We start from the raw sequence: 27,310 nt of genomic DNA, 5'->3' as shown, positions 1-27,310 counted from the left end.
GACGGTATACATCTGTCCCCCCAGGCCCCTTGATTTTAGGTATGTAGGACGTCTGACTCCGAGGATGGAGACACTGGGCGACCACATTTATCAGCATGGTCATATAGGTAGCTCTGAAAGCGCGCCCTATGGTGGAGATATTTCTGATCCAGCAGCGATCTGAGAGTGTCCCTAGCCGTCGACAGCTCGGCCAGGTCCGCCGCACTTAAGGAGAATTTGTGGCGCTGCTCTAACCCCTGAATTTGTGACGTCAGTTCACCTATCCGGGCCGAATTTTCCTTTTTCAAACGGGTACCGTGTTTAACAAAAATTCCCCTCAAATCGCCTTTGAGCAGTTCCCATTGGCTAGGTAGACAAGAAGGATCGTCAGACTCTATAGACTGTGTGTAGGATGTAATGCGTTCCCTAACCTCAGTGACACACAAGGCGTCTCTAAGAAGATTATCATTCAGACGCCAAGTCCACGGTTTACGAGATGTCTGAGATATAGTGAGAGTCAGGTATATGGGGGCGTGATCAGAGTGAAGTATGTGTCCGATGGAAGTTGTGGGTTCCCATATCAGAGCGTTATGACTTAACAGAAAGAAGTCAATCCGGCTATAGGTACCATGCGCAGGGGAGAAATAAGAATAGTCACGGTCTCGAGGGTGAAGGATTCGCCATACATCTAGCAATTGTAGCGTTTGTAGGTCCTTACGCAATGCGCGTATATGGTGAAGGGGAGTACTACTGCGTCCCGCGGATGTGTCTATGGAGGGATCTAAGGTGAAGTTAGAGTCGCCCCCCACAATTAAGTGACCTTCAGCAAATTCCGATAACAATCCCAGTATTGCTCTACAGCAAGGGATAAGGTTACTGTTAGGCAGGTACCAGGTAGCCAGAGTGAGGATTTGACCCCAAACTTTTACCTTCACAAATACATACCGGCCTTCGGTGTCTTCCCTTGTGGCCAACACCTCGTGTGGCAGCGATTTATGAAAGGCAATAGAGACCCCTTTTGATTTTGCTTCCGGGTTGGCGCTGTGGAACCAATGCTGGTAGTATCGGTCTCGTATGTTGGGTACACTGGTGGACTTGAAGTGAGTCTCCTGCAAAAAAAGGATATTAACCTTCTGTTTGTGCATGTCATATAAAATCTGAGATTGTTTCTGCGGGACATTCAGTCCTCTCGTATTGAGCGATCCTATCTTTAGGGTATCCATCCTGGTTTTAAAGACCCACCAACCAGAGAAGTTTGCCTTGGAGCTGTGCAGACAAAGGTAGACAAAAGACAATCACAACAGAAGACAAGGACAATAAGACAAACTACAAATAAACAACACTTAATATAGTGGGGAAATAACAAAAACAATACCGTGAGCAGCCCGCTGATCACGGAATCCCCGGTAGGTGCTAAGCTAGCTGTGAACTATGCCATTACCCACCCCACCACCACCGTATATTATGCGCTATGATAAAATTGCAAATCTGATAGTATCCAGCGAAATAGGGAGTCAGGGAGAGGAAGGAAAGAGGGAGGGGGATGAAGAGGGGAAGGATGGGGAAGGAGGAAAGGAAAGACAATGAAAACCAAAAACTGAAAGTCATAACTTGAGAAAATGGCTGCAGCTAGCTGCAGTTGGTTGCAGTTAGAGGCCCAGAGCTAAGGCTGGCAGTATAAATCTCCTCACTTGAACAATCGTTAACCACAGCTTAGGCCCCTAACAATGCCAATAACATGTGCAACAGAGCTATTGTACTCAACACGTAGTGCACAGTGTCACATTATTCTGGTGGGGGGAGGCGAGGTTCCCGGTCTCGGTCAACATTGGCGCCTCTGCCCCCGGGTCCACGTCGAGCTCTTCTTCTGGGAGGTCTCGCAGGGAGGGGAGGAGCTCCCCCCTGTCCTGGAGCAGGGAGACCCGGCCATTCCACTATGTCAGGAACTGGAATTTCCAATGCTGCTGCTAGGGCGGGGATCTCGCCTGGGTGGCGGATACTAAATCTCTGATCCGCTGTTCTTATCTGCAGGCGGAATGGGAATCCCCAGGAGTAAGCAATATTCCGTTGTTGTAGTTCACTCAGCAGAGGCTTGAGGGCCTTTCTCTTTAGCAAAGTTAAACGAGATAAGTCAGGGAGGAGTTGTATTTGAGCCCCACCGTGCAGAATGTTACCCGCCAGCCGAGCTTTGGACATGATAGCGTCCTTCACCTGATAATGATGGACTCTGCAAATAACATCCCTAGGTCGATCTTGCGGTGAGGGCCGGGCCTGTAAGGACCGATGTGCCCTATCTAGCTCTAAGGGCGAGTCTGCTGGGGCTTCTAGTATGGAGTTGAAGATATGACGTAGCGTTTCATGAAGCTGAGGGGTTTCCACTGTTTCTGGGAGGCCGCGCACCCGTATGTTGTTGCGGCGCCCCCTGTTCTCTGCGTCATCCATCTGATCATTCAAATATTGTAGTTGGTAAGCATGAATAGAGAGAGTAGCGTTGTATGAATCTAGACGTTCGGTAACAACCTGATGAGCTACTTCCACTGCAGTGACGCGACCATCAATCTGCCTGACCTCCTCTCGCATGCCATTAAGCTCCATAGCGTAAGATTGTTCCAATCTTGCCATATAACTCTCCATGTCATCTCTGGTAGGTATAGTGCGGAGGTAAGAGCTCAGGGCGCGAATCTCAGCAAGAGCGCCCATTTCTTGTGAAAGCAACATGTGCTGAGGCCCAGGGGTGCCCCCTGGAGAGAAAGTTGGATGTGATATCTGTCGGCCATTATGAGTATCAGGACTACAGTTCATTCCTAGAGACTGAGAAGGTTCTGGAGAATGATTCAATGGTGTACTTGGCCATTCGTCCCCATGTTCTGACCACAAGGCTGGGGATTGGGGCGCCGATAAGAGTCTCTGCCCCTGGCCACATCTCAGGGGTCCCGACGCTGGGACCTTAGGCCTGGTCCCTGTACCCCATTGCCCTACCTGTTGGGCATCTACTTCCTCAGCCCATGACGGGCCTGGTCTCGGGGAGTTATAGGGAGGGCTAGGCTGGGTGACTAGCGCTGCGGGGGTCAGAGCAACCTCCCCTTGTTCCTCCGCCCGCATGACAGGGGTATCAATCTGTGGAGATGGTACCTTTGAGAAGGCCTGCAGGACCTCCCCATGACTGGCTCCTAACTCCGGTCCCAACGAGCAGTCCGGGGCACCGGAGGTGTCTGTGTGCGATCCCCTTACAGCTGCATGTGCCTCCGCTGTGCTCCTCTGCAGGGCTTCCGGCTGGAGTATGCGCTCCTGCGCCACATGTGTCCCCATTCCGCGGTCTCCTGGTTCCGCCGCCATCTTGGCCACGTGTACCTCCTGAGTGGACCCGGCATGCCTGCCCGCACTGCTCTCCGGTCCTTGGCCCGTCGGGGATTCCGCTCCCTGCTGTGGCCTCAGACCCGACGCCAGCTCCTGTTGTCTCCCGGCGGCGGGGAGCCCCGACCGGCCCTCCTCTCCATGTGCTGCAGCGAGCGCCATCTTGGAGGCCTGGGTCCCCGTCATGTCGGCCAGGTATCTTCCAATCCCCCGGGTAGCGGCTTTTCCTACCGATACCGGGGGTTGCTTAGGCTGCGCCCTCCGTTTAGCACCCATCAGGGATAAGGGAAGATGCTGGATACCGGTGCTATCACGGTGAATTGTGGGGTGAGTGCAGGAGCGCTGTCAATGTGCAGCCATCACCGTCTACAGCCAGGCCACGCCCCCATGATAGCCAGTTTAGAGGGTAATTGCAGAATTACAAAGGCAGATCTGGTTGCTGGTCTGTATTGAGGAGGTCCTGGAATCGCTGAGATTCGCAGAATACTATCCAGGGTTGCCATATCTTTATGAATTGCTCTGATGTGCCTGCGGAGTCAGCTACCATCTCCTCCATACGGTATATGGATAGCATTTCTTGTGCCCAGTCGGAAATGGTGGGAACTACGCTCGAGCGCCATCTGCGAGGAATTACTGATAGTGCTGCAATTAGGGCGAATCTCAAGAGGCTACGTTTTTGTTTTCCTATAGCTCCTGGAAGCACAGACAGTAAGGCCACCTCAGGAGTTCTAGGATTTGGATGCTCTGTAAGTTCAGAAGATACCTCAAAGACCTGGTCCCAGAAGGAAGAAATTGCGCTGCACGACCACCAGATGTGGAGCATGTCACCTTTGTCTGCGTTACATCTCCAACACGTGTCCTGTACCGCAGGATAGATAGAGTGTAGAAGGGCTGGCACTCTATATCACCTTGCCAGGATCTTTAAATTGCATTCCTGTGCTGTACTAGCTACCGATAGCTTATGTGTAAACAAGAATGCTTTACCCCATTCCACTGTGGATAACGTGCTACCTAGGTCCCTGGACCAGCCTGCTACGTAGGGCAGGGGTGTGGTGTCTGATTCCTTCAAGAGAAGATTATATATTTGGGAGATACAGTGTTCCGGAGGGGACTCCAATGAAATAGGGCCTCAAAGGGGGTAGGTCCGGTATTGAAAGCTGCTTCGGGTCCTGGGCCTCTAAGGAACGATTCCAGCTGGGTCAGTTCCAACCATGATAGTTTAGTGGAGATCGCTAGCTCCAGGAATTCATTGTGCAGAGGAATGGGTGCCTCCCCCAGAATATCGCACATTCGGAGATCTTCATGGCTGTAGCGGCCCAAAAACATTGTTTTGGAAAATGCAGGCGGGAAATCTGGATTGCGGACCAGTGGTGTAAGGGGGCCCCATGGACTAGACAGTATCTTACGTTTGGAGAGAACATTCCATGTTTTCAATGTTTGGGCTAAGAAAAGGGTTTGGGGTTCTGTTTCTGTGCGTTGGGGGGAAACCCACGGCAACAATTTGATAGGGATTGGAGCGCTGTATTGCTCCAGGCGCACCCATTGTTTGGTGGATAAGTGGTAGTGCCAGTCAAGTAACCGTACTAACACGGAGGCCTGATGGTACAGTCTCCGTATGAAAATCTGAAATCTGAAAGTCTGAAATCTGGTACACTCTGAAAGTCTGAAATCTGGTACACTCGCCCCGCCTGCCGACTTGGCCCTGATCATGAACCGCCAACCGATCCGCGGGCGTAAGGAGCCCCAAATGAAACGGATGAGAGCTGACCGTATGGACTTAAAAAATGAGGATGGTGGAGTGATTGGTATGCCCTGGAAGATGTATAAGAAACGAGGCAATATGTCCATTTTTATAACGTTAATACGGCCAAACCAAGACAACTGTTTCCTACTATATCCCCCCAGATCTTTTAGTGTGCGTTCCAGCAGGGGTAGGTAATTAAGGGTGTGTAGTTTTGATAGGTCGCTTGGTACCTGTACTCCTAGGTATTTAATGGATGTGGCTCGCCAGCAGAAAGGAAAGTGTTATTTGATATGTTGAGTGTCTGCGGGTGTCAAAGATACATTTAACATTTCGGATTTGTTGTCATTGATTTTAAAATTGCTTAGGTGACCATATTTCTCAAATTCCTTCAGAAGGGATGGGAGCGATATTCTCGGTTGTGTGACATACAGCATGAGGTCGTCCGCAAAGAGGGCAAGTTTGTATTGTCTCTGTCCTACCTGTATCCCATGTATGTTTGGGTTATGCCTGATGGCTGTGGCCAGGTGTTCCATAACGTATAGCAGGGGTGATAGGGGGCACTCCTGATGGGTTCCGTTTCCTATGTGTATTGTCTGAGAAAAAAACCCGTTAGCCCTGACTCTGGCAGTGGAATGGTTATAAAGGGCCATAACCCTTCCCAGGAACCGAGGTCCAAGTCCCAATTGTTTGAGTGCCGCGGACATAAAGCCCCAATGCACTCTGTCAAAGGCTTTTTCCGCGTCTATTGCGAGAAGACACAAGGGGATTGCTCTTTTCTGGGCATGCTTCATCAAGAGGAATGTTTTAACCAAATTATCCCTAGCTTCCCTGCATCTAACGAACCCTACTTGGTCTGTGTTGATTATGTGTGGGAGAACTGGGGCTCGGCGGTGTGCCAATATTTTGGAGTATAATTTCAGGTCAACATTTAAAAGGGAAATAGGCCTGTAACTTGCCAATGTCAGGGGTTCCTTATCTGGCTTCAAAAGAACACTGATGTTGGCTTCTAGGGATTGAGGGTGGAAGACTGCGGGTTGAGAAATGGAGTTAAAGATCTTTGTCAAAAGTGGGGTCAAGGATTCCCTGAACACTTTATAAAAGGCTGGTGAGAATCCATCTGGACCCGGGCTTTTCCTTGCAGGTGTGTTTTGAATGGCTTTGGTTACCTCTTCTTCGCTAAAGTCCTGTTCTAACTCCTCAACCTCTTCATCAGCGAGAGATGGCAGGGCCGTGTCCCTTATATAGTCGTCTATCTTTTTGGCTAGAGTGGATGGGTCCATGTCAGAGAGTTGGCCCTTGATGTTATACAATTGGGAATAATAGGAGCCAAATTCTGAACTAATATCCGCCGGATTGTGTATGTCTGTGCCCCCAGGGGTTCTAATGTGAGGTATGTGTGTCATGTCTGATTTAGGATGTAAAAGTCTGGAGAGTTGGCGCCCACATTTGTTTGCATATTCATATAGACGGTCTTTGAACCGTAAGCGCTGTGCCCGAGTTTTCTGGTCCATTAGAGCTTTTATTTCATCTCTTCTTATGATGAGGTCTGCTAAGACTTCTGGGGATTGGGTCTGTTTATGTTGTTGCTCGAGTTCGTGCAACCTTCGCAGTAGGGAGGTGAGTTTAAACGCATTTTCTCTTTTTAAGCGAACCCCATGGTCTGTGAAGCAGCTGCGCAGTTCGCATTTAAAAGCTTCCCATTTTATTGGCAGGTCCTCAGGGCGGGTGTCGGGTGTGGGAGAAAGGCGTTCAATGGTTTGTCTAATTTATTGTATGCATAAGGCGTCTTTGAGTAAGTAGTCATTGAGGCGCCAGGACCAAGGGCGTTGTGCTACAGTGGGTATAGTGACTGTCAGGTATATTGTTGCGTGATATTGCCTATCGTTGCCGAGGGTTCCCAGGTCAGTGCCCTGTTCTGTATCAAGAAAAGGTCGATTCGGCTATAGGAGTCATGTGCCGGGGAGTAGTAAGTATAGTCTCTGTCCTTGGGGTGAAGGATCCGCCAGGCGTCAACCAACTGGAGTTTATACAGATCCTTTTTGAGGGAATCTAGCTGCCGCATGAGGACATGGTTTCTCCCCGAGGAGGTGTCTAGCTTAACATCAAAGGGGAAGTTGAAGTCCCTCCGAGGATCAACATCCCCTCCGAGAATCCTGCCAATTTGCATAAAATTTTCCTAAGCGCTGAGACTGGAGAGCGATTAGATAAGTATATATTGACCAGCGTAAATATTTGATCGAATAATTGTATTTTGACAAAGGCATACCTCCCACGTTCATCTAAAATACAATACAGTAACACGTGCGGGAGTGTGCGGTGGATAGCGATAGAAACACCCTTGGAGCGTGAGTCTATATTCGAACTATGGAACCAGGTGTTGTAGTATCTGTTTCTGATTTCTGGAACATGCCCGGTTTTGAAATGTGTCTCCTGTAAGAATAATATTTTTGCTCCCTGTCTATGCATTCCATAGAGTATCTGAGATCTCTTCTGGGGCACATTTAAGCCTCTGGCGTTCAGGGACCCGATCTTTAAAGTTGCCATGAGGCAAGCGTGGTTGGGGGTTTCTGTTTTAGAAGCACAAAGAGAATCCTAGGAAGGGGAGGAGACAAGAGGGGGGACAGACAGGAGGTTCAGACGCAGACAAGGACAAACACGAACTCGGGGTAAAACAATTGAGGTATTAACGTATCTGGGAAAACTAAAAAAGAAACTAAAGCCCACGGTAGTGGTAGGGAGGTGTATATCACGTGTGCAGACTAGCTGAACACGCTACCCTAGGTGCAACCCAGCAAACCAATTATACATGCAGTATAAAACATTGAGAAGAGAAAATAAGTTATTAATAAACATTTTTGCAAAACAGTCAATGTGTAATCAAAGGATACTCCAGCCGAAGCGCTGCAAGCCGTAACCATTTCAGTTTTCAGACCCGAGGGTCATTTGGATGTCGTCTCTGGCGCCGGGGACCCCTTGGGCCAATACCCTCCATCCCGCGTGGCGGGCGCTGGGGGAGTGGGTGAGGTCCCGGTGTCGGCATTGTTGGCCATTCTGTAAGCTCTGGCGTATGCAGGTTAAGGATCTCCGCCACGGGAGGAACATCTCTGGGATGTCGGATAAGGTGCGTGAGACCGCCATGATGGATCTGAAGCTTGAATGGGAAACCCCAGGTATACGGTATATTGCACTGTCTCAAGATCCCCAAGAAGGGGCGTAGAGCTTTCCTTTTGAGTAGGGTCAATCTCGATAGGTTGTGCAGGAGCTGGATATTAGTCCCCTGAAAAGAGATTCGTTCCATGGTTCTAGCTTTAAGCATTATGGCGTCCTTTAGCTGGTACCTATGTACCCGGCAAATGACATCTCGTGGAGAATCATGTGCTGAAGGGCGCGCTTGTAGGGCTCTATGTGCTCTGTCCAATTCAACTGGAGAGTCTTCCGGTACCTGAAGAACCGAGTTAAAGAGGCATCGTAGGGTATCATGGAGGTGGGCTGATTCCACAGATTCTGGTAAGCCCCGTATCCGGATGTTGTTCCTCCTGCCCCTGTTCTCGGCGTCATCTAGTTGATCCGTAAGGAACTGAAGTTGGTAGGTATGTGTAGCTAGTAGAGCTGTGTGTGCGTTTATCTGCTCTTGCGTAGCTACTTGGACTGCTTCGGTTGCTATTGTTCTGGCCTGTATCTGTTGTACTTCCTCTCTCAAGGTGGCTTTCTCTGCTCCATAAGACTGTTCCAGAGGACGTAACACTCCATATCTTCCTTAGTTGGTATTGCCTTCAAATGAGTCTTAAAGTTACGGAATTCTGTCAACCCTTCCAGGAGCTGAGCTAAGACAGCGGTTTGCTGGATGTCAGTTGATGGAGACATACAGGCTAACGAAGTAGGAGAGGAGCCTGTAGGGCTGAAGGAAAATATCTGTGGAGTTGCCATAACCTCTGGCGATTGTCTAGCCATGAATATTTTCGGGGATGCACTAGGAGAGGACAAAGCTTGGTTGTAGGTTCCGGGCCCCCATGGAGCAGGATGTAGCGGTGGAGAATCTGGCTGAGCGACAGGGGAGCATGGTGATCCCTTTGCCCGGGTGGCCTCTGGTGAGTGTGAGGAGTTGTGGCCTGTTCCTAGGCCATTTGCATACTGGGTCTGTGACCCCTTTGGTGTTCTTATAGAACTTTCTCCCCTCTGGCATTGCATCTGCCTAAGTGTTGGGTCCAGCAATCCTTCAGCTCCCTGAACTGTTTCCGACCAGTTTCCCTGCATTGGTGATGGGGACTGTGACGGGAGTCCCTGAGATGCCGAAAATAGGTACCTCTGCCTGCACCTGAATGGAGGCCTGGACATTGGTCTCCTGTTGACCTGGTCTCGGGTCAGGTCCACCTGGCGGGAGCGGGGGGGGGGGCTTTCCTGCGGGCGCATGTTGTGTCCCATCTGCCTGTATCCCCTCTGGCCCGCACTGCTGTTCTGCCTCCATAGCCAGGTCGTCCCCCAGCCCGGCCTGTGTGTCGGGGCAGCGATGTCCTCCTACCTCTCCAGCTGAGGCCAGGTGCGCTGCCGTGCCTTTCTCCCCTTCACCTTGTTTTGGCGCAAAGCCGCCATGTTCCGTCTGCGGGGACACCTGCCGGCTCCTCTTCACCGCTCCTCGCTGTGTCCCCGTGTGATGGTCTGTTGGCGGTCGCGGCTCCCCCTGCAGCGGAGAGGTGACTGACCTCGGGTCCCTCGCGACGGATCCGCGGGAAACGCTCGACGGCGCCATGTTGGCATCGCAGGTGGGTCCTGGGGGTCTTTCTTCTTTTTTGGGGCCATGTTGGAGTGTGTAGCTGTGCTGGGTTGCACTTCAATCCCACGGGAGCCTGAAAACGAGTCAGAGCTAATGTGTGCTGCGACCGCTCGCCTCCATAGCCAGGCCACGCCCTGGGAGTGATTTTTATATATAAAAATGGCACCTGATATTCTCACTATAAACTTGAATATCTTTGGATCCATGACACCTAGAAACAAAATTCAAAATTAATTTGAAAGAAGAGATTCTCCCACACATTTGTGAGTTGTTTTACATATTGAATAAAGTTTATATTTTTTGTTTTATTAACCCCTTCACGCTCTGTGACGGATATATCTGCCACGGAGCTATGAAGGGTGTATGAAGAGGGCTCACGGGCTCAGCCCTCTTCATACAGAGAAGGGCTTTGCTGCATATCGCAGCAAAGACCCAACGACAACACCTGCGATCGGTGCTTGCACCGATCGTGGGTGTTAACCTGTTGTTTGCCACCAGCAAAGTTGCCGGCGGCACTTAAAATGTGCATGGGCCATCTTACCTCCGATCGTCGCTCCCCCGAACGTCATCGGGGCGTCGGCAATCAGTTGCCATGGTAGCCTCGGGCCTTGGTCAGAGCCGAGGCTGCATGGTTTCTGAGGATTCGTTACAATGAGCCAGTGGCTCATTGTAATGAATCATGTGCAAAAATGACATAAACTGCAATACAGTTGTATTGCAGTATACGGTAGGAGCGATCGGACCATCTAGGGTTAATGTACCCTAGATGGTCTAAGAAATAGCGAAAAAAAAAGTTTAAAAAATGTAAAAAATTATTGAAAGATTAAAAGTTCAAATCACCTCCCCTTTCCCTAGAACTGATATAAAACATAATAAACAGTAAAAAATCACAGACACATTAGGTATCGCCGTGTCCCAAAATGCCCGATCTATCAAAATATAAAAACCGGTTACGGCCGGCAGTGACCTCCGGAACAGGAAATGGCGGCCAAATGTCCTAAATGCGACTTTTACACCTTATTACATGACATAAAAAATTTAATAAAAAGTGATAGCAATGAATGGTAGCAATAAAAACCTCGGCTCATTTCGCAAAAAATTACACCACCCACAGCTCCGTACACCAAAGTATGAAAAAGTTATTAGCGTCAGAAGATGGCAAAAAATTTTTTTCTTTTTTTGTACACCTTCCACCGCGATCGCCCGGACCCAAAGAATAAAGTAGAGGTGTTATATGGAGCAAAGAGTGAAAGTGGTAAAAACCGAGCCCTCAAGAACGTGACGCACGTTTTTTGTTTTTTTTTCTACATTTGGAATTTTTGCCACTACATGGCAAGGAATAATAAATAACATCACGGGAAAGTAAAATAATTTGTTATGCACAAAATAATAATAATTCCTTATTTATATAGCGCACACAGATTACGCAGCGCTGCACAAAGCATGCCAAATCAAATAAGCCCTCACACAGTTCTGTACACGGAAAAATGAAAAAGTTATGGATTTTTGAAGATGGAGAGCGAGAAATGAGTGAAAATACCCTGCGTCCTTAAGGGGTTAAAGAACGTTGTAACTCGTTTTTTTTTTGTGGTAGTACATTTGCTATGGTGGAGTAGTTCTATACTTTGAGAGTGGAAGGCTATATGCCTAGTCCCTAACCACAGTTCAGTGCAGTTTTATTTATTTTCATTATTTTTATTTTTCAGGTTGGTAACATATTGTTGGAAATGCAGGTTGTAAGTATATGATTACAGGGAGTAAAGAATTCAATCGAAGAAAAGCTAAAAAAAAAGGAGGGGATTTAAGGGGAGATGAGTAGATGGACATAGGAAAGAGAGGGAAGGAAGGGGGAGGAGAGTGTATAACCTTCATCTCAACACACTATACATTTCAATAAGTCAGTAAGTGGAATCATGGACAACCCTACAATGATGTCACTGCAAGAGTAGGGGGTCTTGGGTAATCAGTCTCCCCAGGTTCAATGTGGTTAACTGGAAGCAAGTGGGAAGTTTGTACCTAATTCTAAGAGGGAGGATAGAAATAATTTGTTTCCACAGTGGGAATAAAGCTTTCATCATCTGCTTTTCTTGTAGAGATGCCTCAATCTCTTCCATCCTAAATATGTCATTAACAAGTAATTTTACAGTGGGTATGGAAAGTATTCAGACCCCCTTTAAAATTTTCACTTTTTTGTTTCATTGCAGCCAATTGGCAAGATCAAAAAACGTAATTTCCTTGCTCATTTTTGTACACTCTTCACTTCATCTTGGCAGAAAAAACGGAAATGTAGATATTTTTGCTAATTTATTAAACAAGAAAACCTGAAATACAACATGTTCATAAGTATTCAGACCCTTTGCTGTAACACTCATATTTAACTCAAATGCAATTCATTTCCTTATGATCCTCCTTGAGATGGATCTACTTCTTCATTGGAGTCCAGCATTGTTTAATTAAACTGATTGGACATGATTAGGAAAGGCACATACCTGTCTATATAAGACCTCACTGCTCACTGTGCATGTCAGAGCACATGAGAATCATGAGGTCTAAGGAACTGCCCAAGAAGCTCAGAAACAAAATTTTGACAAGACACAGATCTGGCCATGGTCACAAAAGAATTTCTGCAGCATTTAAGGTTCCTAAGAGCACAGTGGTCTCCAAAATCCTAAATGGAAGAACAACTCTTCCTCGACCAGCAAAATTAAGCAATTGTGGTAGAGGAGGCTTGGTGAGAAAGCTAAAGAAGAATGACTGGCTATATATTGTGAATAGCTGGCTATATAATGGATGTTGGCTGACTATATACTGAGGGCTTGCTATATACTTGTGGCAAGGACTGGCTGGCTGTATACTAGAGCAGGGGCTGGTTGGCTATATACAGGGACTGTCTGGCTATATACTGTATACTGGATGTCGGCTGACTATATACTGAGAGCTTGGTATATACTTGGGGCAGAGACTGGCTGGCTATATACTAGAGCAAGGGCTGGTTGGCTATATACTGTGGCAGGAGTTGGCTATATAATGGGGGACTGCTGGCTGGCTATATACTGGGGTATGTCTGGCTATATACTGGGGGCTGGCTGGCTATGCACTAGGGGTTGGCTGACTATATACTGAGGGCTCGCTATATACTTGGGGCAGGGGTTGGCTGGCTAAATACTGGGGGGGCAAGGACTGGCTGGCTGGCTAAATAATAGGGGCAGGCTGCCTGTCTATATACACTGGGCTGGCTATATACAGTAGGGCAGGCATTAAAATTAAAACGTTATGGATCTTTGAAGGTGAAGAAAGGAAAACAGAAACTTAAAATGGTAGTACATCAGTGGCAAGGGCTTAAATGAAGCCTGAGAGAGTGTTCTTTCTTTAAGATGTCCGGTAAACTGACCGGGCATGATCATAGAGGACGTATTCTGTGTGAAGTAAATAAAATAGTAGATCAAGGCAAAGAACGCATCTATGGATGGATCTGTGGAACGCAACCAGGAATGGGCCCAGACCACCACTACATAAAGTAGGGTGCTACGTTTTAAAGTCATATGAGCCTCTGCATGACACCGGATGTGAGAAGACACGTAAACCTATTTGTGGCAACAGATTGGCTCTGTCCAAGAAGATCAGTGTGAAGCCCTACTAGAGTTGTACAGTTCTCTTCCACGTATTTGATATATGGGGAATATTGAGTTTGTACAGTTGAGATGGAACTCATGGGAAAAGTGTTTGCCCTGAAATGTCTGGGGCTTAGTGGATGCCATAAAGACTACTTGGAGTTGGTTTTAGGAACACAGAAGTCTAATCTCACAGTGTAGATGCAGTCTGCAAAAATGGCGATGGAGAAGTCTACTGCCTGACATTGGCTTGGTAATGCATCGCCTAGATTGCATGAGGTGAAACATTTGGACGGAGCTGAAGGTGCATGTGAAAGGGTATTAGTGAGAAAGTTTGAGAAGCAGTGGATGAAGTGGCTTGAGTCTGGGTGTAGTGTAGGAGAAGCTTTTGCAAAGCTGGATGTTGCTGGGGCCTGGGGGTTGAAGTGGATTTATCTCATAAGTCCTCACAAAAGGGCACTGCACTGGACAAGGATAACTCTAATAAGTCCTGGATAAAAAGGGCCATAACTTTGAATCAGTGGCACCTAGAAGCATAGTTTTGATGTCCTTTAAAAGAGGAGAATCTACCCATTAGTACAGGGGTATAACTAGGAGTAGCAGGGCCCCATCTCAGACTTCTGGGTGGAGCTCCATTCACCCATAAAAAATATACATATTTATATATTCACACATGTGAGTTACAGTCACACATATTTATACACTCATATACACACACATTTATATACAAACAGAATATACACACCATATACACACATACAGCATACAAATACACACAATATAAACCCACCATATAGGCATACATACAGCATATACACATATACAAACAGTCCATGGAGCATATACACAGACATACAACATATACACATCACATATGCACACACATACAGAGCATGTAAACATCACCGTATACAGACCTACAGCATATACACACACATCCAGCATATACAAGTCTAATCAGTTTGGTTCATGTATATAAAGTTATTTATTTGGGTTACAAGTGAGCAAAGGAGTGTGTGTGTGATCCTCATTCTAGTTTGCCGTACATGTGAAGCATTTCTAAACTCTTCACATCGTACTGTTTTTGTAATTTTTATTACTCAGTGATGGTCAGTGTAAGATTCCAGAGTGTGGGGATGGGGACTCTCTAAGCAGACACTTCATGATCCCTCTGTGCTATGAGATGCTGTGTGCTGACAATGTGCTTAGATTATCAGGGTACAGGTCTATATACACTTTCATTTAGCTTTTGAACATTGTATATTTGACACATAGAAAGAGAGATGAGACGGATCAGAGATGATGAAATCCATGAGATGCATATTACGCGACATTCTCAGCTCTACTATCACAGACATAACATACACAGCTCTGATATATACCTCCCCCCAATAAAGACCCTATCTGCCTGCAGCTTGTAGCTTTACTCTTCTCATGCTGTGCTGTTGCTTGCCTGCAGTGTGTGTGAGCTCGTCCTGGAATGCAAGGGTAGTAGCCACTGCAGAGAGGAGAGAAGCTCAGCCCAGCGTCAAACAAAAGAACAATGAGGCTTATTTACTAAGGGTCCCACGGCCGCATTTTTGTCAGGTTTCCGGGGATGGCGCCGGGGATTGTTCGCACTTGATCGTATTGTGTCGCAATCGCGACGGCTTTCACACGACACAAATAGGGGGGGGGGGGTGTGGCTGCCGCACGATCCAACGGATTCGGACCACGCATGGTATTTAACATTTAAATTTGTGTTGCAATCCATGCACTTACATACACCGGGAAGAAGAAGGTAAACTCCGGGGCACCTGTGACTTGGCCTTCAAACACCTGGATATGTTTATTTGTGAACCTTCCATTGTAGATTTTGCTTTATGTTTGGGATCATTGTCTTGTTGGAAGCTAAATCTCTGTCCCATTCTCAGGTCTTTTGCAGCCTCCAACAGGTTTTCTCCCAGAATGGTCTTGTATTTGGCTCCTTCCACCTTCCCAAGAAGAATAGCCCAAATCATCAGGATTTGAACCAGCATCCTTTGGCCTTAATAGTCTGTTCTCTACCTGTCTTTTTATTGCTGTATTTCAGCATTGCCTTACGGTGTGTATTATCCTGTCAGGAGTGTCCAGGCTCCATTTAAGGCTTGTATTGTCTTTCAGTATTTGCCAGGTATTGTTGTATCTGCAGATTATCCCTGGCTCTGTTCTGTTGGAACATTTATATTTTGTAGTAGCTTCTTTATTTGACTGTGGTGAGAGATTCTGTGAAGTTTGTCTGTTCTCTTGTATGCACTCACCACTTTCCTGCCTGTTTCCCTTTGTCTGTGGTTGTGTAGTTGTTGGTGACCTGTTGTGGTTGTTACCCATTATTCCTGTACTCCCTATCGCCCTTCTTCCTGTATTCAGTCCCGGGTGTCTGTTTGTGTGCATGCTGGGAAATTCAGTTTGCTAACTTTTCGATGGGGGGAGGGGGGGGGGGGGGGGCAAATTCAGTACTCCAGACCCTAGTATCCTTCAGTCCTTTTCCCTTCTTTCTGGCTAGGTGTTCGTGTTCAGAGAGAGAGAAGTTGGGTCCGGAACAAGCCCGGGTAACACCATAATGGCAAATAGCGCCCAAATGTTCAAAACGCCACTTTTAAGCAATTTTAAACTTATCTCACAAAAAAGCCAGTACATGGCATGAAATAATAAATACCGTCCCTAAATAGTACACTTTGTTATGTAGAAAATAAGCCCTCACACCGCTCTGTACACAGAAAAAATGAAAACGTTATAGGTTTTTGAAGGTGGGGAGCAAAAAATGAATGAAAAAAGGCTCCGAAGCAAAAGGGGTTAATATGATTCTTCCTGTTGTCATTTTGGTTTTATTATAAGTGAAAATTATAAAAATTGCTCTGGCAAATAATGGTGAATTTTTTTTTAAATTTGGAAAAGCAGGTATAATTTTCTGTATATCATACTATACATTATAAATATATTTAATTATTGTGGCTGCTTCGAGGAGGCGTGGTTTATAGTTACAGGGTGGAGCTTACTTGAATGAAGTCTGATTCACACTAAGATTATAACACACTGGCTATAAAACTACTATTTAACTTACTTCGGGTGACGCAGACCCTGTGAGATATAGTTACTATCATTAGTAGAGAAAGAGGAGGAGGATGTGAGTTGATACGTGCGCGGCGTGTGACGTCACAGCTGACGTTCAGGTAAGGGCGGAAGTATCTCCGGAGCTGTGAAGAATCGGGCGGAAGAAGGAAGTTATTGACACCGGAAGTGCTGTGGGAAGACTCCTGTGTTGTAGTTGTCGGGTACATAGAGATGGGGTTATTCGGGAAAACACAGGACAGGCCCCCGAAAGACCTGGTGAGTTACTAAGGAAACGGCTTATTGATTGTTATTGTGATTGGTGACTCTCATAAAATGTATACACGAGGAGGTATAGCTATGTTCTGTGTGTTATATACGTGTGTAGTTTATATTTCCCCAACTGATGTATCTACATCCCCCTCTACTGTATATACATAGTATATACCCCCCTCTACTGTATATACATAGTATATATCCCCCTCTACTGTGTCTACATAGTATATACCCCCTCTACTGTACCTACAAAGTATATACCCCCTCTACTGTATCTACATAGTATATATGCCCCTCTACTGTATGTACATAGTATATATGCCCCTTCTACTTCATACATAGTATATATCCTCCCTCTACTGTGCCTACATAGTATATATCCCCCCACTACTGTATGTACATAGTATATATCCCCCCCACTACTGTATGTACATAGTATATATCCCCCTCTACTGTGTCTACATAGTATATATCCCCCTCTACTGTATCTACATAGTATATATCCCCCTCTACTGTATCTACATAGTATATACCCCCCCCTCTACTGTATCTACATAGTATATATCCCCCTCTACTGTATCTACATAGTATATATCCCCCTCTACTGTATCTACATAGTATATATCCCCCTCTACTGTATCTACATAGTATATATCCCCCTCTACTGTATCTACATAGTATATATGCCCCCTCTACTGTATCTACATAGTATATATCCCCCTCTACTGTATCTACATAGTATATATGCCCCCTCTACTGCATACATATAGTATATATGCCCCCTCTACTGCATACATATAGTATATATGCCCCCTCTACTGCATACATATAGTATATATGCCCCCTCTACTGCATACATATAGTATATATGCCCCTTCTACTTCATACATAGTATATATGCCCCTTCTACTTCATACATAGTATATATCCCCCCACTACTGTGTCTACATAGTATATATCCCCCTCTACTGTACCTACATAGTATATATCCCCCCACTACTGTATGTACATAGTATATATCCTCCTCTACTGTACCTACATAGTATATATCCTCCTCTACTGTACCTACATAGTATATATCCTCTACTGTACCTACATAGTATATATCCCTCCTCTACTGTACCTACATAGTATATACCCCCCTCTACTGCATACATAGTATATATGCCTCTCTCCTGCAGAGGATACTGATATCTCTGTGTTGGTGCTGTATATGTCAAGGGCACCTTATTATATTATTATTGGTTGGGATTTAATCTATGGGAGAACTTGTTCCCATCACAATTTGTTTACTGCTGTGCTGTGTTCCCCTGTCCTGGCCACCTCCTTATTGGCATGTATATTATATACTGTACTATTTCTACACTGTAGTATATGAGTTGGGCTTATAATAAAAGAATCGATATTGAAACGTATGTTTGATAGTTGTATCACTGATGCACGTCTCATGTATATTTTATTTTGTTAGGTAAATGAATGGTCGCTTAAAATCCGTAAGGAAATGCGAGTGATTGACAGACAGATAAGAGGTTGGTAAAGTTATCGCTTAAGTTGTAACGATAATTTTTTAATAGAATTTTCCTTCTTTTGTTTATGGAGAAAGCTTAAAGGGAACCTGTCACCACATTTTCACATATACCGTTAGTGGCAGGTTCCTACAGAGTCCTATAAACTAACTGACACCCTTCTTTCAGCTAAAAATTGTTTCCTTCACATCTCCATAAATAAATTTTGTATTATATTACCTGGCATAAGAGGCGGCGTGTCCTGTTAGACTGGACCCTCCTCCTCCTCATGATCCATGGCTCTTTTCAGCACTTTGTCATGTGACCAGGGTGATGTCATCTATGGTCCTTTACACAGTAAGATTTCCAACGTCTTCTCCATGTATGTATCTGATATGTGGAATCACAGCAGCCGCCATGGACTTCAGCTCCTCCCCATCCTCCATGGAGGCTGCTGTGATTGCATGTGATGCATACATATATGATACATACGTGGGGTAGACATTGCAAATCTTATTGGGTAAAGAACTGTAGATGACATCAGAGGTCGCATTAACGCCTCACCACGTGTGATAGACGCTTGATGAGGCGTCATTACCCCCCAAAATAATTGCCATGCGTAAAGTTACGCTTGGCAATTATTCCCGGCGCGGGCTGCAAAAGAGGTAAATGTCAGTAGCGCGATTACAGCGCGCGCCGGGCCACTCAACTAGACACGTGACACAGTGATCCGTGTCGGCAGCGCTCCGGAGCGAGAGCGCAGGCCCCGGGAGACCTGTGGACAGCGGGGCTGCTGCTCCCTGTCCTGCTCAATCTACCTGCCCGCAGCTGCCCGCGTTTATATGATCCCAACGGGACCTAATAGCAAGGCCGGGTGTGTGTGCGCTGTGTGAGTGCAGTGTAGTGTGTGCGCTCTGAGTGCAGTGTAGTGTCTGTGCGGTGTGTGGTGTGCGCAGTGTAGAACCGAAATTTTCATACTCCTCTTCGGGTAAAAATACTCCTCAAAAATGGTGAGAGGTATTTTTACCCTTCTGGAAAAATGTTAGTGCGACCTCTGGATGACATCATCCTGGTCACATGATAAGTGCTTAATGATGTAACCGAGCTCTCTCTCTGTGTTCCATGCAGCAGCATAAGATAAGATAAGATAAGCTCATAGGTGAGCAGGAGCTGCTGTAACTGTAACCAGCATGTCCTAGCAGTGAGACCTGTCAATCAGGAACAAGGAGGGAGGGCAATTTAACTACAATTTATTATGCAGGACTCGCTTAGTGTGATTGGACTCACATCAGGTGAATTACATATAAACTAACAAACTGATTCTTTAACATTCACATAATCTTCCTCCTCATTTTCTTCATTCAACACTGTTTAAAGGAAATCTGCCATCACAATCAAACATGGATACTCCTAGATCCAGGCACCGTGACTGTAGTTTTTTAAAAAGTTGATGTTAGAAGGAAGGAGGCCATGGATAACAAATATAAGAAGATACCAAAGTCCCGGTGCCTGGATCTATGAGTAATGTCCCTGGTTTATAATGATGGATTTCAATGGTAGATTTAAGGAGTTTCACAAGGTGAAGTTATGTGTGTAAGTCCTTATTCACCCTGTAACCTGAGTAGGGAGCGGGTGCTGCTGTGGTAGTCAGGGTGTCATGTGCAGGTCTCGTGACTGGGGCCTCTATAAATAGAAGATAATCTGGAACCTAAGGTGCAAGTATAAAGCCAGGACGTCCCATATATCTGTCACAGGCAGAGCTGACTATACAGCCACGAGGAAATCACTACTGCGAGTCTCTTATGTAATGGATAAGAAAGTAGCATTAAAGGTCAGACTGATCCTGTAGTGTTCTATATACCATATTATTAATAATATGTAGCCAGAATATAGAGGATAAATGTATGATTGGTGCTAAGACCCCCCCCCCCCCCCCCCCCCCCCCCACTGGTCATGAGAAGATCTAGGAGACTGAGCTGTCACCATGAGATGTGAATGGCATTGTACACACATAATACGGCTTCATTGATGCAGGGGTCTGTGGGACCCCCATTTATGTAATCAGTGATGCTTTAGCGGCCACACATCCGCTGTTTTCCTATCCTATATATAGCAGATTGGCCCATGAACAACCTATAGTGTATACTCTGTACTCTCTCCGTGTTTATGAAAGCAGTAGGGATTTCTAAGACTGCGTTTTCCTTTCCTTTCAGATATACAGAGAGAGCAGGAGAAAGTCAAACGATCCATAAAGGACACAGCGAAGAAAGGCAACCGGGAGGCCTGTGTTATATTAGCCAAGGAGGTGGTGCAGTCCAAGAGGGCGGTGAATAAGTTATATGCTTCCAAGGCTCACATGAACTCCGTGCTCATGAGCATGAAGAACCAACTAGGTGAGTAACGTAACGTGATAGGAGTGATAACGCATCTGTAATTAGCAACAATACACACAGTCAGAGGTCGCGATAACGCCTCTACACGCGTCATAGACGCTTTTAGAGGCTGATTTACTCCCCAAAAAAATCACCAAGCGTATTAATACGCTTGGTGATTTCCCTGTGAGCTGCCGCTTCCAAGCGGTGATGGCGCGGCTGCGATCCTGCAAAATATTCTCTGCAGGATCGCAGCGCTGAGTGTCTGGAGGCAGGACAGGGAGGGACTTCCTGCTCACCGTCTGAGTCTCTCCCGCAGGGCGCCGAGAGATAGGTGAGAGATGGAGGAGCCGAGCGAGGGGTGGGGGAGGAGCCGAGCGAGGGGTGGGGGAGGAGCCGAGCGAGGGGTGGGGGAGGAGCCGAGCGAGGGGTGGGGGAGGAGCCGAGCGAGGGGTGGGGGAGGAGCCGAGCGAGGGGTGTGCCGGGATATCTGTTGCCGGGGCTGTGCTCATGATCTGTGTGCGATCGTGCTCACAGCCAGTAACAGGATCCTGCTGATTATTATCAGTCTCCTGTCACAACAGCCCCTGTATACAGTGAGAGGCTGCCGGGAAGGTGCTGTGCATCCTCTCTGCATGTCTCTGTATACAGATCACTGATGACACTGTTATCTGTCATCTATATAAAAGAAAAGCAGGGAACATATATTATGTGTTCCTCCCTAAATGTTCCCCTGTAAAAAAAAAAAAAAAAAGTTATGTTCCCAAACCGCAGAAAATTAATTAAATAATTTAATTAATTAAATAGTCCGCTCTGTAGACAATAAGGCTGCATTCACACAAACCGTATACCCGCCAGGCCGTAGCCGTGCAGGCATGCGTTCCGTGCCATGGAGAGGAGGAAGGGGTGACCCCTTCCCTCTCCATTGAAATGCATTGGGTACTGGACGAAACACGGGGATATGTCATTTTACCGTATCACTCAGTGCGGCCATCTATTGGGGACATATGTTCAGCCGCAAGCTTGCGGTTGTACATACGTCCCCATATGGTAGTGTGACTGTAGCCTAAGGGTGAGGTTATTACCTACGTTTTCGAACGCATCACAACAGCTGAGAAGAGATTTGCCTAATTACATTGCTGTCAACATTTCGTTTACAAAACGCTTGCAATAAAATTGAATTGATGCATGTGTTTTGTTAACACAATGTTGACAGCAATGTAATTAGGCAAATGTTTGCTATTTGATGGAGCGTTCACACGATGCGTTGCGTTTTTTGATTCGTTTTTGACCCATTCCAAAGGCTTCAACCTTGATCACATGTTGAAGTAACATTGTGTTTCCATTGCATTTGCTAAAACGCAATGTTACTTCAACATGTGAAGCCTTTGGATGCGTCAAAAACGCATAAAAAAGGCGTGATTGCGCACTAAAGGGGTTTTCCCAGGAATTCAAATTAGACCCTATCCCGTGGATAGGACCGAACTTGAATTTGTGGGAAAACCCTTTTAAGCACAGACAACAGGAGCTGTAACTTTTTCCTTGTATTAATAGACGTCTCTTAACACTATATATATATATACGCTAGGAGTTATACATTTATTAGTGAAAATTTTCGTACTCCTCCTGGGTTAAAAATACTCCTCAAAAATTGTGAGAGGAGTATTATTACCCTTCTGGAAAAATGTTAGTGTGACCTCTGCACACAGTGATGTCACAGTACAGGGATAATACACACAGTGATGTCACAGTACAGGGATAATACACACAGTGATGTCACAGTACAGGGATAATACACACAGTGATGTCACAGTACAGGGATAATACACACAGTGATGTCACAGTACAGGGGGTAATACACACAGTGATGTCACAGTACAGGATAATACACACAGTGATGTCACAGTACAGGATAATACACACAGTGATGTCACAGTACAGGGATAACACACACAGTGATGTCACAGTACAGGGGTAATACACATAGTGATGTCACAGTACAGGGATAATACACACAGTGATGTCACAGTACAGGGATAATACACACAGTGATGTCACAGTACAGGGATAATACACACAGTGATGTCACAGTACAGAAATAATACACACAGTGATGTCACAGTACAGGAATAATACACACAGTGATGTCACAGTACAGAGATAATACACACAGTGATGTCACAGTACAGGGATAATACACACAGTAATGTCACAGTACAGGGATAATACACACAGTGATGTCACAGTACAGGGATAATACACACAGCGATGTCACAGTACAGGGATAATACACACAGCGATGTCACAGTACAGGGATAATACACACAGCGATGTCACAGTACAGGGATAACACACATAGCGATGTCACAGTACAGGGATAACACACATAGTGATGTCACAGTACAGGGATAATACACACAGTGATGTCACAGTACAGGGATAATACAGTGATGTAACAGTACAGGAGATAATATACACAGTGATGTCACAGTACAGGAGATAATATACACAGTGATGTCACAGTAAAGGGATAATACACACAGTGATGTCACAGTACAGGGATAATACAGTGATGTAACAGTACAGGAGATAATATACACAGTGATGTCACAGTACAGGAGATAATATACACAGTGATGTCACAGTACAGGAGATAATATACACAGTGATGTCACAGTACAGGGATAAGACACACAGTGATGTCACAGTACAGGGATAATACAGTGATGTAACAGTACAGGAGATAATATACACAGTGATGTCACAGTACAGGAGATAATATACACAGTGATGTCACAGTACAGGAGATAATGCGCACGGCGAGGTCATGGCAAATACTACCATAGCCGTGTTCTGATAAAATATTATGTATTCATGCATTTATTGTTACTTTGCATTGTCTTACACATGTTGTTTTTTTCCTTTTATATTTTCTATACTTTAGCTGTTCTCAAAGTATCTGGCTCCTTACAGAAGAGCACTGAGGTCATGAAGGCCATGCAAAATCTAGTGAAGATTCCTGAGATCCAGGCCACCATGAGAGATCTTTCTAAAGAAATGATGAAGGTAAAACATCGGGCAGAAAACAACAACCCAAGAATAGCAAACCCCGGAGCTTGGGGGATAACACTCCGTCTTGCTGATAAGGGAATCTTTATTACTGGAAGTAAGTAAAGCTTTGTTCCCCCATAGGCGGGCATTATAGAAGAGATGCTGGAAGACACATTCGAAGGAATGGAAGACCAGGATGAAATGGAGGAACAAGCCGAGATGGAAATCGATAAGATTCTGTTTGAAATCACAGCAGGTAAAGAGAAAATTCACTTCATACTGGGTCTAAATGATTAGTGGATCTGCTTCCCTGCATGTGTTTTTTGTGCTCTATTACTTATTGCATACGGGCAGTCCCCAGGTTACATACAGGAAAGTTTCTTTAGGTTTGTTCTTAAGTTGAATTAGTATGTAAGTCGGAACTGTATATTTTATAATTGCAGCTCCAGACAATTTTTTTTTTTTTGCCCCAGTGACAATTGGATTTTCATAATTTTTTGCTGTAATGGGACCAAGGATTGTCAATAAAGCTTCATTACAGACGCCTTACAGCTGCTCATTGTAACATCCAGAGAGCTTCACCAGAGGTTACAGGGGGTCCGTCTGTAACTAGGGGTCATCTGTAAGTCGGGGTGTCCTTAAGTAGGGGACCGACTGTATTTGATTTGGCACCTATTGCCCAGCTCATTTGCCCATGCCATCCACTGGATGTACTGTTACTTCTTATTGTGGCAAAAACACTGTATTGACGGCCTGAAAGCAAGTTGTAAATGTTAAAATACTAATTTTATTGAGATACTAAAATGGGAAGAAGCTACTGGTAAACTTCAAAAATATTCCATAAGTAAATAAACGCTCGCCACGCTGACGCTGCAATTTAGCAATTTTTCTTTATCAAAAATATGCAAAATTATTACAAGCATTTTAGCAAAGCTAACCAGCCATGTGTGAAAGTCCATACAGTCCAGCGCGAACTCCAGGGAACGGGCTGATATCGCCATGTGCTACTCCACTAGGGAGGACGGCATCGAGCACGTCACGTGACGTTTCAGGTCGTGACCCCCCAATCTCCATCACACAATCCTGATGTGCAATTATGACCTCCATAGCCATATGGCAGTGGTGAAGGGGTTAATATTATCTGTACCTCTATTAACATCGCTGTGTTTTTTTTGTTTTTTTTTTTTCCCCAGGGGCCTTGGGGAAAGCTCCCAAAGTCACAGATGCCTTACCGGAGGCTGACCTTAGGGGCGCCACAGCGGCCGTATCCGATGAAGAGGAGGAGGAAGAGGACTTGGAAGCCATGCAGTCGCGGCTGGCTGCACTCCGGAGCTAATGACACATTATTATATGGACTCTGCTCTCTACTTTACTTGTAACTTTCTTTTGTGAAAGTATTTTGGGTTATATATATATATACTATATAAATCTATCTATCCTCAGCTTTGTAAAGGTGGCAGGCCCCTCGTGCTGTCTTTTTCTCCCTGGTTCCTCACATCTAAGCCCTCCAAGGAGGCGTGCAGCGGGGAGGAGAGGTGGTAACGTCTCTCGCTGCACGCCATGCACTTCTCTTGCCTTTCTGCGGCTGGATAAACCGTGATGACCCGGCAGCGGCTGTGACAGACAATGGACTAAGAGCGGGTTCTGCAGCTAGTAAATAAATGACGACTCTATAACTGTATCTACACATAATCTATTTTCTAACTTCTGATTCTGTCAACTGATGTCTTGAGTGTTGCCCATCCAACGTAAACCTGGGTATGTATCATTACCGTGTCATGACGAGAATGCTACTACAGGGTGACTGCACATAATCAAAGGGGTTTCTGTGTAACTAAATGGGTGTTTTATCTACATTTACACTAATTTTTATTGCTCAGAAGGGTCTTGTGAGATCAGGAAAATCCTTTTGAAGGCTTTTTTTACATATATTACATCTTTTTGCTCTTTCAGATAAACTAACTCACACTAATTAACTAGTACAACTATCCCTATGTTGTTCCTCCGCATACTGGTAAAGTTCCACAGTCCATTCATAAAGTTGACTCTGCGGCACTTCGCCCCTCTCTCTCATGCTCGATGCGTGACTTGCTGAAGAGAATTACTGAGGGTAGAGGGGGTGACTAAGAAGACGCTTTCTCTTCAGTGTCACACACAGCCAGCATCTCTCTCATTCCTGAAGGAGGGGTGAATGATTTAGCACAGCAGAATTCACTTCGCTCAAGAGAAAGCAGAGCTAGAAGAACATGAATATGTTGGACTCATTGGAAAGATCGGACTCACGTGGGGTCATTTGCATGTTGGAGAGTCAATTGTAGAAATGGACTGTGGAACATTACTGGCATGGGGTGGAAGAATATAGGGATAGTTGTACTGCTGTATAATGGCAATTTTCAAAGATATGGTTAGTTTATCGGACAGGTTCCCTTTAAAGGTTGTCTTATTTTTTTATTTCATTTTTTGTGTATGCTTGTTCTTGGGCTGGTTCTGGTTTGGTAGTCCTCACCTTGTGGAATGTCCACAAATAAGAGAAAAATGACCACTATTGGACATACTTTAGTGGATTTGCAGAGAACCTTTCTCTCTAGCGATACGGTTTATGGTATTTGGTGCATAGATCATTGGCTTAAAAAATTTTTTTTCTATTTTTGGCAAATAAAGCTCATCATGATATAATGCAATGATTTGTAACTTTATAAGACATTAAGGCATAAATTCTTCAGATTTTCATGAACTTTGCATGTGTTTAGTGTTTTTTTTTTTGTTTTGTTTTGTTTTTTTTATCAATAGTTTTGATTAAGAGGCAAGAGGTTAAACTTGTCTCGTGACTAGTGCACCCCTGGTTCTATCCGGTGTTTTCTCCAGGTTACAAATAGGGTGCCTCATGCCAGCATAAGTCTATGGATATATTTATTGTATATGCCAGGGGCTATACTGCCTTGTATACTGGATGTTTCATAAAAACAAGATATGAATCATCATGTCATCATCACTATGTTTGGCTGTAGGCCGGTCGGTAAGGTAATGTGCAGTGATGTCAGTTGCATATAATTACTATGGTAACAGAGCAGGACAGGCTGTTACATCATCATTGGTAGCAGATCATAAGAGGGAGGAGGGGTTACTGAGAACTGAGGATCATGGGACTTGTAGTTTCCAGTGGCGGCCATCTTGGAGATAACTCACAAAATTTAACGGCCTTTCTAAAATATGCAATCATAAAATCCTATTTAAAGAGGACCTGTCTCCCCAGCCAATTTTTAAAAAAATTTAATTGTGGTAAGTTGATTTAAAACCAATCCGACCTCTTGCTAAATAAGAGGTCGGATTCTCGTATCTTGTGCGCTTGCAGTCGGTGTTATTCATAAGGGGGCCGGCCGAGGCACCCCCAGCACGCCCCTGTCAGCAGAGACCTGTAGGAGAAGCTGGCAGCAATTATGCAATATATGCTATGCTGCCGGCTTCTACAGGTACTTTGGGTAAGCCTGGTGCGGCCGCTGTTAGTGCAGCGCGGCCAGCAATGTGAAGAAGAAAGTTAGTGTTAGGCCAACTGCAAGCGCACAAGATACGAGAATCCA

At 45.4% G+C, this 27,310-nt stretch overlaps 1 protein-coding gene across 1 annotated transcript; it reads left to right on the top strand.

Annotated features, from left to right (window-relative positions):
- The first annotated feature begins 16,650 nt into the window (after positions 1 to 16,650).
- On the top strand, positions 16,651 to 26,466 carry CHMP3 (charged multivesicular body protein 3). Its single transcript, XM_072126282.1, has 6 exons — positions 16,651 to 16,807; positions 18,273 to 18,333; positions 20,523 to 20,702; positions 23,626 to 23,747; positions 23,874 to 23,988; positions 24,926 to 26,466. The coding sequence occupies exons 1-6, from the start codon at positions 16,763 to 16,765 to the stop codon at positions 25,066 to 25,068; spliced, it is 666 nt and encodes a 221-aa protein (XP_071982383.1). The 5' UTR covers positions 16,651 to 16,762; the 3' UTR covers positions 25,069 to 26,466.
- Positions 26,467 to 27,310: the final 844 nt, after the last annotated feature.

Source organism: Engystomops pustulosus, chromosome 1 (genome assembly GCF_040894005.1).
Source record: "Engystomops pustulosus chromosome 1, aEngPut4.maternal, whole genome shotgun sequence".
NCBI classification, from domain to species: domain Eukaryota; kingdom Metazoa; phylum Chordata; class Amphibia; order Anura; family Leptodactylidae; genus Engystomops; species Engystomops pustulosus.
Note: the sequence above shows the minus strand (reverse complement) of the source record. Positions and strands in the feature narration are given on the sequence as shown.

What these genes read in the sequence shown, in the direction of transcription:
- CHMP3 (XM_072126282.1), top strand. Translation starts at nt 16,763, where the DNA reads ATGGGGTTATTCGGGAAAACACAGGACAGGCCCCCGAAAGACCTG. An exon ending in GAGCATGAAGAACCAACTAG is followed by an intron (nt 20,703 to 23,625) that starts GTGAGTAACGTA and finishes TCTATACTTTAG; the next exon opens with CTGTTCTCAAAGTATCTGGC. An exon ending in TTTCTAAAGAAATGATGAAG is followed by an intron (nt 23,748 to 23,873) that starts GTAAAACATCGG and finishes GTTCCCCCATAG; the next exon opens with GCGGGCATTATAGAAGAGAT.